Here is a 12,637-nt window from a genome sequence, read left to right as displayed (position 1 = left end):
CTGTGATCTAATAATTTTCAGTATGAATAGAAAGATAATGAACATAAATAAGTAAAAAATGGGCTACTTGTCAAAAGTTAATCTTCTTCATGAAAGGTTATTAATAGTAAAATAACTAAATCAAAGTTTTACTTGCTGAGTTTTTTTCTGTGTATCAGAGAGGATAATATTATTTATAATGAGGGAAGAGTGAGTAAGAATTGCAAAGTCCTATATTCTTTACCTTTGCAACTGAGTAAAGAGAACAATAAGAGGAAAAGAGGCATAACTACTTCAAAGATACTTTAAGAATATCTTAAAATACTATTACAATAATATGGGTTATTAGATTTGAGACCAATTCTCATGGAAGGAAAGAGAAATTTATGGGATTCATTACTCACATGCTTACTTAGGCGGAGGCTGAAGACAGAGATAAATACTTGAGTTTCTAAAGCTCATAAGAGATGAAAATATCTTATTAGAGAAACTAGTGATAATTATACATAAGTGGTGTCTAATTTAATTCCTTTCCAAGAAGTTTCCTGTTAGAAAGAAAAAGTGAGAGAAGAATCCCTGAGATCAAAGTAAAGTGACAAATAGATGGAATAGAATAGGATTTTCTAGAAGCTTCTTAAAGACTATGAATTTTTTTTAACAGATTAGTGTGACTATTGTTTTTCTTTAAAAAATGTTAATAGCCAAAGTTTACTGTGACTTCCACAGCCATTTATTTTTCCTTCTGTGTAGAACCTGACCTTAGCCTCTTGCTAATAACATGTTGTTTAAGTAAAGGGTTCACTCCTTCCTGTTTACACAATCTGGGTAAATGGTAATGTATACTGATGACCAAAGGGCTCAGCTACTAATTGTGAGAGCAGAAGGATTGGGGTCTACACCATATCAAGGATGGTAGCCAAGTGAACTTAACTGGATAACTTCTGCTTTTGAAAGTTAGAGGGCACTGCATATTCACGGACATTGGGATAACTGTCCCCAGGCATGAAATATTATATTTTTATAGGTTATTAAGACAGATTTCAGTGCCTACAAAAATTCATATTATGTAAATGAGATGGGAGTTGGTCACTTTCAATCCAATATTCACCAAAAGTATAAAATGTAAAATTTAAAATGTCAGCAATCAAAACCAGCTTCCATATATAATGAAACCACATAGTTCTCAGATTGAAGTGGCCAGTTAACAACATATTAAGTATTGAAATAAATTAAATCTTATCCTTGTTTATGACAAATTATTTATCAATGCAAGCCATCTAAGATAATATTTTATTCAAATTAACATGGTGATCAATAGAATGACAGATATTACAGCAGAATTCTACCATATATACTCAGTAATTTATAGATTCAAAATCATTTGCTGAACATTTGTGTGTTAGCTTTTATGCAACCAGTTTACCTTTCATCTTGACCATGGGCTTGTTTTGCTTAAGCAGACTGCCTACGATCAAGATGTCTTATTGGACTAAATATAAGTCAGCAAGGGCTAAGGCCTTCTTTTCGTAGTAGGTTAAAAAAAAAAAAGTTTATTGAATGAGTATACCTGTGAAAAGTCTAAGCCCATCATTTGTATTTATGATCCAGCAGGAACACAAAATCTAAAGGCTTTCATCAATAAACTGACAAATGGTAAAGAAATGAAAAAAGCAATTTTGACAACAATGATGACACTGTGTTTTTAGTGTTCAAAGAGCATCCTATTGTAATTTGAAAAGTGAGAAGCAGCACAACCAAAGAAGTAACCAGAAATTTAGCTGCTTTGTCTATGGGAACGGAGTTGATTTTGTCTTTAATTTTACTTGACCTCTCTCTCAGTTTGAGATAAAACAATTCATTTGCCATCCTTCTAGAATTATTGATTACTAAATTTAATTTTAATTGGTTGACTAGCTTTATTTTAAATCTCTATTTCAAGATAGTCTCTAAGTCTGTATCTAAATAGCATTTCTAGCATAAAAATTGAGCAGCAAAAGCTTGATCAGCTGTCTACTCCTATCTAGCCCTGATTCCATGTTTCTAAAGCTTTTCTAGTCTTTGCAGTCAGGTCATGCCTTTGATACTCATATCAAGTATAACACAATAAGCTTATAACAAAACAACTGTTACTTATATGAAAGATATAACACCCCTTTCTGTCAAGTCCCTTATCTTTTCAATAAACTATAGAATTTATTGCCTGTGTTTTTTCTTTAAGAGAAAACTTGACCTTGTTACATACCATACATACCATCCTGGCAAAAGACATTCAGCAAATGGCAAAATGCTCTTCAATTTTTATTCAGTAAAAACTTGCTCTACAGTGTTTTCTTCTGAATTCAGTATCTTTTTCTGAATGATAGTTTTCCACTGTCACCCAAGTACAAAAAGCCAGTGGTAATTGTCATGGTGTGTGATACAATATGCATCGTATTTTCATGTATAAATTTAATTAAATCTGGAAAGGTTCACTTCTACAACTGCCCGTGGCTCAGAATTTTCAGGTTGCAGTCTTGGTACCCAGACTATAATAGTATCTCTTGCTGTGTTAAACAGCTATTCAGTATGTGTAGTTGTTGGGCTTGACCTTTTCATCATCTAGCGCAGATTAACAGAAGGCAGAGTGTCTGAGAGTCTCACTGATGAAATTTTTCTGCTTGATTCTTAATTCTGAATATGGTGGTAATAATAGTTCTTGGCTTAAGCACAATCTATTTTAAAAGTTCTGTAATTGCTAAATTATAACAATCACAATTATGTAAGACGTCTACAAGAGAAGATATCAGAAAATACAGTTTTCTGTCTTAAAAGGATTTTTATTTTTTCCATTTCAAAGTATGCCTGCTTGAAGCAATATACAGCCAGTATTCCAATTCTGAAATCTTTCAGAGGCTATCACTGCAATCACTTACTTGGAAATAATGAGGAACTTCTTATTCCATTGCCTCCTGCAATATGAGAGTGTTTCTACCAATCTTTTGGATCTACCAGCAATCAGTAGTAGGATAGCAGCAAATTATTTGATTTAGTTAAGCATTCACTTAAAAAATAGATAGAAAAAGTATATTCCATTTACAAAAAATAACTATGAATAATTATGTGCATTTATAAAACTTTATACTCAACTTGGTGATCATCTTTGTGCAAAAATGATACTTTTATGGATTAATCATATTAAATTTTGTGTGTGATCTAATTGACTAAATATGACTTTTAACCCAGGGTACTTGCCCACTGTTGCTTTTTTACCTAGTGTAAGCAGAACTGGAGTGTAAATATTTCATCATCATGATCCTTTGTAGCATCTTGAAATGATTACTCATATATTTAAATCATATTTTATGTTTATAGGCTTGAAAGTATTTAAATATTAATATTTAAGTAAAAATATTCAAGAAGTAATTTCTAAGTGGAAAGATAATTGCACAATTTCACCTAGCAGCAACCTAAGCTTAAAAAGAATTGAAGCCTAAATATAATAATAATGTGGGCTGAAAAAGAGTGATGCCTTGTCAGACACATGTTAGTGGTATCCCTTAATATTATGAGATGATTAAATGAGCATATTTGTACAAGCCAGGAAATATTAATAAGCAAGTATAACCACAAAATATCAAGCAATAGATATACTTATGCATATATTGTAATAGTCATACATGTAGCAAGTCCCACTGAAAAAAAAATCACACATTTTGAAGCTTAAGTAGATTTTAGAGATTTTATTGTCCTATGTTTTCTTAATGACTAAACTGAAGTTCAGAGTTGTTAGGAGTATTGCCAATGATCACAAATCTAGATCATAACAGAACAAAAAACATCACCCATTCTTCCATTTCTCATTTGTTTTCTGACCAGAAAGACCTAGTTTTAAATCCTATGTCTACCGTCCAACGTTTTGGAGACCTTGGACGATTTACCTAAGCCATATAGAATCAAGGTTTTCTTACTTTAAATGATGAAAATATATTAGAAGAGTTAATAGGTGTTTTTAAATGCATGGTCATATTGTATATAATCAAAATTAGTAGATATTACTATTAAACGTTATTTACATGACTTTGGTTAGGTGGAGTTAACTATCCTAGGCCTTAGTTTTTATATTTATAATTAGAGAATAAAGAAAGAAGCATGGACTTCTTGAGCTTTCTCCGAAGGGAATACATTTTTATACAATGCCCTTTGTGTCTATAGCAACTAGAGTTTTAGGAAGTCCTGTCTAAGTATTAGATCACTTAAAGGAAAAAGTCTAATTAAATACTGCTTCAGTCTTTAGTATTACTCAAGGGTAGAAAATGTGCAGAAGTGTCACTTTTCTTTAGCCGAAAAGCTTAATGGGCAGCAGGTATGCATATTTGAGACTAAAATTAAACTTCCAGTAAAAAGGCAAAGCCTAAAGAGCACTCTCTTCAACAGAGAAGTACAGAGGATTTTGTAGCTTAAGGTGTACACATTAAAAGGCAAAAGCATTGATTTAGGTGAATGAAACATATTCAGTGAGAAAAAATGCAAGCAGCAAGAAACTTCTCATGTGGGAAATGGCTTGATGATTTTCAGAACACATCTATCTAATATTAAATTTACACAAATGAGGTATGTTCAATACTGCCATGATTAAACATTGAAGTTAATTTGGTTCTGTTTTTTTTTTTTTTTTTTTTTTTGAGTTGGAATCTCAATCTGTTGCCTGGGCTGGAGTGCAATGTTGCTATCTTGCCTCACTGTAGTCTCTGCACCTCGGGTTCAAGTGATTCTCCAGCCTCAGTCTCCAGAGTAACTGAGATTATAAGCACCTGCCACCACGTTCGGCTAACTTTTGTATTTTCACTAGAGACAGGGTTTCACCACTTTGGCTGGTTCTTTATTTAATCAAAACTTGTTATCAATTCTTAAGCTACACAGAATTCTACTAACAAAAATTAATATATTGATGCAATTTGAATTTTTTGGTGAACGGAAAGAATTATAGCTAGGCATAATTATTCCAAAGCTTATAGTCTGTAGGTCTGCATTTATGAAATCATTATCTGGATAAAGGTCATAGCTGCCAACCAGGTGACTGAAAAGGGACTGGTAAAGGGACTACAGAAAACTCTCCACTGTAAACCATTAATACAATAGTTGAGTAGCTTAACAAAGGGATGTCAATCACAAAAGAACACATCATCCCAAATAGAATGGCCTTGTTCTACTCTGTGAAAGCCTGTCCATTTGCTGAGCATCTGTAAGCCAATGAATGGGAATAGTAGCATACTCACTTAAATAGAAGATCACAAGCTTAAGGTTTCCGAAAAAATAATAAAATACTTAACAAATGTAACATTCTCTGTTTATGTTATTTTTGTTCCAAGATAACATCAAGTGCTATACACTGCAAAATAAGCAAACCTAATACCCTAATCAGAGAAATCAAGGAATATCTTCATGGAAAAAAATGACACATACAGTGAGAAGTCGGTAAAGACAATAAGGGAATAGAATAGAATGTTCCAAGTAGAGATGACATAATGTGTCACACGTTGCATATCTGAGAAATGGACTATGCATTAAGCAGTTTATTAGGAAGTGTTTGGCATTAACATTTGCTGAAGGAAAGAGACAGAAACAGGAAGGAGCAGAAAGAGAAATCAAGCTGTGATGCTGTTGCAACAGAATCTTTGGGTAAGGCAATTCTCCTTCCTTACACAACCCCTGAAGGGAGCTGACAGTTGAGATATGTCTCTTGCTGGCAATTGCAGAAACTGGAATAATGAGTCTTTTATTCCTGGATTGGCATCTGGGCAACACTTAGCATACACCACATCAAGTTTAAAATACTGAATGTGACTTTGAGATGAAAGAAATACAGGATGACTGGCAAAAAGAGAACCCAAAGGATAGTGGTAAAGCATAATACTAGAAACAACGCCTGAGGCTAGATCAAAAAGGATCTGAAAAACCATTCTAGGACTCTGGACTTCAATTTAGAGACAAAGAGAAGTTAACTGGGGCTTTTCTGCACAAGGCAACATGAATAGACTTGAATTGAAAGATCCCTTTAGCAGCTTTGTGGAGGATAGAGTGGAGAAAGCCAGTAGCAATTAAAAGCAACAAATAGAAGAAAGAGTCTGGGTAAGACATGGTGCCCTGGAAGTAACATGTGAGCCAGGGAACTGTACAGCTCCATAAATGGGTCTGGAGTTGAAGAGCGCTTTTATAGAAGTTAAGATTTGAGTATGAAATCAAGGAAATGGATGAGATGATGGTGGCAGTGAATAGAAAGTCAGGAATGTAGAGATCCTAGAAAAGAAACCTTAAAATATTCCAACATTTATTAGCCAGGAAGAGAAAGGGAGGCAGACAAATTAGAGAGAAATTGGAGAAGCTGGATGGAAGAAATCTAACATGGTGTTTCACCGAAAGCAAGGGCTATTAGCCTTCTAAGAACTAAATAAAGGGTACCTTTGCTATGTGCTGCTGCAAGATCAAATACAATCAGGACTGAAAAGCATCAGTTATATTTGGGAATATCACAAGGCAATAATTAAGAGGTAAGTCAGGGAATGGTAGCTTTAACTGCTTAGTTTTGAGAACTTGGAATTTTTCTTGACTTTTATTTTCTCCATAAAGTTACACAGATTGTCTATTAAGAAAGAGGAAATGGCCTGGCACGGTGGCTCACGCCTGTAATCCTAGCACTTTGGGAGGTCAAGGTGGGCGGATCACGTGAGGTCAGGAGTTTGAAACCAGCCTAGCCAACATGACAAAACCCTGTCTCTACTAAAAATAAAATTAAAAAAGTAATTAGCCAGGCATGTTGGTGGGTGCCTGCAATCCCAGCTACTTGTGAGGCTGAAGTAGGAGAACCACTTGAATCTGGGAGATGGAGGTGGCAGTGACCCAATGTTGTGCCACTGCACTCCAGCCTTGGTTACAAAGCAAGACTGTATCTCAAAAAAAAAAAAAAAAATGAAGGAAAGTAGAGGGAAATGTAAGATTTGAAGTTATGGGAGTTTAGCCAAGAGATTACAATGACAACACTCCAAATTGAACATGGCAGACCGTATATACTTATTTTCCTCTATTAGCTTTGAGATATCATGAAAATGAGAGTAGAAAGAATGTTCATAAAGGCGTAAGTCTAGAAAGGCAAAGAGAACCTGAAGGAAGAGTAAGAGATACTTCTAGTGTAGGTTTGAAGTATTTTTCGGATGGAAATGAAAAATATTGAAAAGATTAATTACACAGATTGATCAGTATTGTAAAACTAGCTGAAGTATCTGATGATAAAATTATAACATTATTGAGCTAGTTATGTTAGTGTATTTATTCATTTGTTTTTATTTTTTAATTTACTTGTTTTTCAATTTTATGGGTACATAGTAGGTGTATATATTTTTGGGATACTTGTGATGTTTTGATACAGGGATGAAATGTGTAATAATCACATCAAGGTAATTTGGGTATCAATCACCTCAAGTATTTATTATTTCTTTGTGTTAGGAACATTCAAATTTCACTCTTTTGGTTATTTTGAAATGTAGGATAAATTATTGACTGTAGTTACTCTGTTGTGCTATCAAATGCTAGATCTTACTCATTCTACCTAACTATATTTTTGTACACGTTAACCATCTCTACCCTCACTTGCCCTCTGCTACCCTTACCAGACTCTGGTAAATATCATTTTCTTTGTAGTAGCTGCATCACTTTTCAGCTTAGGTGTGAGCCAAAAGAAAATACTGGCATTTAGCTGGATAGTTGCTAAGAGAGTATAAAAGCTAAGGAGTTTTGATAAGACAGTGGTTGGAATGATGGATTAGATAATCAAAATTGTATAGAAAAGGAATTAAATAAATGGTATAATTATATTTTATAGCAGAGACAGCTTCTAAACTGCAAGTATAGACAGTTGAAATGAATGGTAGCACTTCAAATTGAACATGGCAGACCAAGTATACTTGTTTACCTCTGTGCTCTTTGAAATACCATGAAAATGACAGCAGCAAGAATTTTCATAATGGCATGAGACTAGAAAGGCAAAGAGAACCTTAGAGAAGAAGTGAACAATACGTTTTGGAAAGCTGGAAAGCATAAGATTGAGTGGTAACTTGGCAGACTGAGCAGATTGCAATTATGTCAGCCCCAGGAACAGTGCAGAATCAGGCCGATTCAGGAACTCTGCAAGACTCAGAATTTGGATGTACAAAGTACTTTTAAAAGTAGGACTTTAAATAGATCAGAAAAGAAGATTATTGTTTAAAACTTATCCATGTACTTGTTGTCATTATCTATATAGCTACTGTTAATAGACTGTGTGTCTAGACTCTCTACTTTCTGTGGTAAGAACATTATCACTCTATCCTTTCTGATACCTGTACTTCTTCACTTTTACTTTTCCACATTTCACACTTGCATATTTATATTTTACCTTTATTTTTATATTTGAATTCCACATTTGATCTGTTAAAAGAAAATTTCATATAAATTTGATGGAGTTTAAATGAGCGTACACACACACACACACACAACAACAACAACAACAAAACGAAAATAAAAGAAAAAGAAACAATTCGCAAATCAGACAGCTTCCAGAATCACAAGAGATTCAGAGAGACTCCAGGAGTGCCTCATGGTCAGAATAAATTTATAGAAAAAAAAGTAAATGGATGTCTAGGAATTGGAAGTGAGGTACAGAAACTGCTTGATTGGTTACAGGTTGGCATTTGCCCTATTTGAACTCAGTTTGAACACTCAGAAGTCTATGAGTGGTTGTAGTATGTCCTTTGGGATTGGCCAACACTCAGCTATCATTACAGGTGTATACTCCTAATATAGGTTTTCAATCTTGTCTGTCTATTAACCTAGACTACGGTTGGTCCACAAGAACTCAAATATAGATGTACAGAGTCCTTCTCAGATCGTATTTAGTTCATTTAACAGTACTTTTATTTTATATTTTTACATATAGCATGGTGATTCTAAATGATTTTATAACTCTTCTGAGCCTGGGATCAAATGAAAGAAAGAGGGGGATGGAGCAGGGTGCGGATTGAGAGAGAAAGAGAGAAAGAGAGAGAGAGGGAGAGAGAGGAAGAAAGAGAGGAGTACTAAATGCCTGTTTTACTGGTAATAAAAGCTGAACTGAAAATAAGAGGCTAATACTAATTAAGCCAGCACAGACTGACCAGAACAATGGCAGACCTTCCCTGAAAGAACAGACTGCTTCAACATGAGAAAATTGCATGGAGAGTGAGAAGGAGCAGACCAAGATGTACCATCTTAGAAAGCAGAAAGGTGGGGGAATGGGAGAAAGAAAAAAATGCTGGGATAAGCATTTGCAATTAGAATCGCCCAGCAGATAAGTTACAGAGCAGTGAAGAATCTTAGAGTAAACCTTGTAGTGTTTCTTCATTAGTTTTCCTCTAAAAAAAGTCAAATGAGAATTCCCTTCACCCTATGGCAATGTTAGGAGTAAGAATAAATGTCCTTTTGAATAATTATAAAGTTCAATGATGTTTATATACTGCAACCGTTTATTGTTTATTGCAGGAGGAAGCATTGTACTGTGAATGTATTTCTTTTCTTTCTGCCTTTATCATTTTAATTTATTTTTGTTTCCATTTCTTCTGATTCAGTGTTTCTTTAGCGTTCTCAGAGTCAAACTGACTGATTTAAAATCCAAGCTTCCGTGCTTCCTAGTTGTGTAAATTCACTTTCCTAATCTGAAAAAAAATAGTGATACTAATAGTATATTTTTCATAGGATTATTGTGATGAGTAAATAAATTAATGTGCACAAAATGCTTACCACTGTGCCTAGCAACTAGTACTTTCTATTAAAGTATTTGCTATATTTTTTCTTTGTTACAGTATTTTATGTCCTTCAAGTTTCTCAATTAATATCATCTAAGTTATATATATGTAAATAACAGCTTTTCCCAAAGATTTTTTTATGGAATATTTTATCCTTCTGCCCCAAACTGGACAGATTGTTTTAAATGCCTGCAGACTGGTAGCCATTCTGGGTTTATCCTGTTGGGATTTGTACCTTGGGCCCTCCATTGTCTTTTTCTTTATAACCTTCATTATATGAAAGTATATATCTTTAGTGATATCAGAAGATAGGTGTGTAAGATAAATTTCTGGAGACTTTGCAGTTAGAAACAGTCCTTATTTTCTTCTGAGTTTAGATTTCTAATATACTAAAAGTTACCTACTATTTTCCCTCTGATTTTTAAAGGTATAGCTTTCTTCTGACAGAGATGATCTGTTCGCAATCTATTTTTTTCTTTTCTCTCTAGAATCCTTTATAAATCTTCTTTTTATCATTGGTAATATACAATTTCTGGATGTGGGTCACTAATTTTTTTATTCATCCTACTCAACAGTTTGTCAAATCCTTTTTTTAGTGACCAACACCTCTTTTAAACTTTAGTAAATTATCTTCTACTATGCCCTGCCTTCATTTTCTGTTCTTTTTTAACCTTGAACTCCTGTTAGCTGATATACCTCAAATAAAATATCTTATATATGAAAATATATATGAGAAATACATTACTTCTATTAGATAGAGAAATTGCTTATATTAAGCAATTGCTGCATACAGCATAATGCTTATATTAAGGATTTCTTCAGCCCTGTCCTCTAACATGCTTGTGATTAGTTTCTTTTTTTATTTTAGCAATTTTATCTTTTATTTTGCTAGGGATTTTTCTTGGTCCCCAAATGTACTTCTTTTAGCATCAAATTTACAAATTAATTTTCCTCAAAGTTCTATATCTGTGTCTCCTCCAGTTCATGTTTTTTTTTTTGTTTGTTTTTTGTTTTTGTTTGTTTTTTTAGATCATCCCCTTCCATGATCAAGTTTCCTGAAATATCTAGCGATTCATGGTCATGCCTCTATGTATAATATAAAGAAAAGCAAAGGATGATTGTAGTTCATGTATGTGTGGACAGAATTTTCAACAGACTGCCTTCACTCTGGATAAAGCAGGATATTTTACTGAGGCAATTAAGTGCAAAAATTTGGAGCACTTTATTCTGGGCTTTTAAAATTTCCCTAGTTTCTCCATATAGTTTATTCCAGTTTTTTTTCCTACTTATTTAAAACTTTATTCTTAATTTTAAAAGTGGGAATAAAACCTTTAATTGTCAACCATGAAAGAGATATTCACAACAAGACTCAGACCCAAGGTCAGAGACCCCTAAACAGACGGTTTTCCCTTAACTCTTCAGGCTGGAGAAATCACTTCAGCTCTGGCCACAACCTAATCTATACATCCTGGCCTTCATCCTGGCTGGAGACTGGTTCCCTTCATCCAAGGGCCTAGTGCGAGGGCATTCATGTCTTCTGCAAGTTTGAGCATCCGTCGCTCCTGGCTCTGGCAGTGCCACGCAGCCATGGACTGGAGCATCCGCTTGGTCTGGAGCTGGTACAAATAGAAGCGGTAAACTACGACCTCGGTGAAGTCTGGAGACTATGGAGTCTTCAGCTCGAGCATGGCCTTGCTGACCTGCTCAATATAAGGGATTCGACATCCGTCCTGGCCGAACATGGCTTCCAGCAGCCTCGTCTGGACCTGGAACACCTCTGGATCTTTCAGGTCTTCGGGAACTTTCACCCACGGCAGGATATTTCTACTTTCCGGGAGCATTCCCATCTTATGTGATAATCATTGTTTTACCAGAGACTTAAATGAAATTTAAAAATGAAATGGCTTTCATTTTTCTCCAGGGCCTAGGAGAGTGGTGGCATCATTGCCTCTTTTCTGTTTAAAGTTCCAAGCTTGTCCAAGCTGTGGTCTGTGGGCTGCATGCGACCCAGGATGGCTTTGAATGTGGCCCAACATGAACTAGTGAATTTTCTTTTTTTTTCTTTTTTTTTTTTTTTTTTTTTACAGTCCAGAGGTCTTTTATTTTTTTTAACACCTATTATGCCATGAATTCATAGGGAATAGGTTCCAGCAGCTCAGGCTCCTTCCCATTGGTTCTCACAAAGTGTGCTTCTCTGGGTGGAGCAGGCTGGCGCTTCAGTTGGACCCAGGTACCTTTCTCTTTGGCTTCTTTCTTTTTCTGATCATTTTCCTTCACACGTTTTAGGAAGCTATCTCGGCTCTTAGAGTGCTTGATGTGCTCAATACGCACATTAATTCTCTTGGCAAGAATCTTGCCCTTAACTTGTTTGTTTACAACAATCCCAACAGCATGCTGGGTAACATTGTAGACTCTTCCAGTTTTGCCATGATAACATTTGTGGGGCATTCCTTTTTGAACAGTACCCATTCCCTTGATGTCCACAATATCACCTTTCTTATAGATTCGCATATACGTGGCCAAAGGAACAACTCCATGTTTTCTGAAAGGCCTAGAGAACATGTATCGAGTGCCTCTCCTTTTTCCCTTTGTGTTCGTCATTTTGGCGAATTACTGGAAGATGGCGGTTCCGGCCGAAAGGACGAATTTTCTTAAAACATTATAAGATTTATGCATGGAATACATGGACCTTTTTTTTTTTTTTTCCTCATCAGCTGTCGTTAGTGTTAGTGTATTTTATGTGTGGCACAAGACAATTCTGCATTCAGTGTGGCCCAGGGATGCAAAAAGATTGAACACCCTTCAAATTAAACTTTAAGATATAAAACCTCTCTTTTCATCTGTGTTCCTCACTCAACTTTCTGTTA

General features: G+C 34.9%; 1 protein-coding gene and 1 pseudogene across 1 annotated transcript; both read right to left on the bottom strand.

Moving 5' to 3' along the window:
• Positions 1–11,245: 11,245 nt before the first annotated feature.
• Positions 11,246–11,662, bottom strand: LOC116529909 (annotated as a pseudogene).
• Positions 11,663–11,872: 210 nt separating this feature from the next.
• On the bottom strand, positions 11,873–12,409 carry LOC116531500 (60S ribosomal protein L21). Its single transcript, XM_032250301.1, has one exon. It carries the CDS (start codon positions 12,369–12,371, stop codon positions 11,889–11,891), a length of 483 nt encoding a protein of 160 aa, XP_032106192.1. The 5' UTR covers positions 12,372–12,409; the 3' UTR covers positions 11,873–11,888.
• Positions 12,410–12,637: the final 228 nt, after the last annotated feature.

Source organism: Sapajus apella, unplaced genomic scaffold, assembly GCF_009761245.1.
Source record: "Sapajus apella isolate SASKATOON/1434 unplaced genomic scaffold, GSC_monkey_1.0 scaffold3, whole genome shotgun sequence".
Classification (NCBI taxonomy): Eukaryota; Metazoa; Chordata; class Mammalia; order Primates; family Cebidae; genus Sapajus; species Sapajus apella.
This window is presented reverse-complemented; position numbering and strand designations above follow the sequence as displayed.

Bases quoted from the DNA above. Each gene is read 5' to 3' on its own strand.
- LOC116531500 (XM_032250301.1), bottom strand. From the start codon at position 12,371: ATGACGAACACAAAGGGAAAAAGGAGAGGCACTCGATACATGTTCTCT.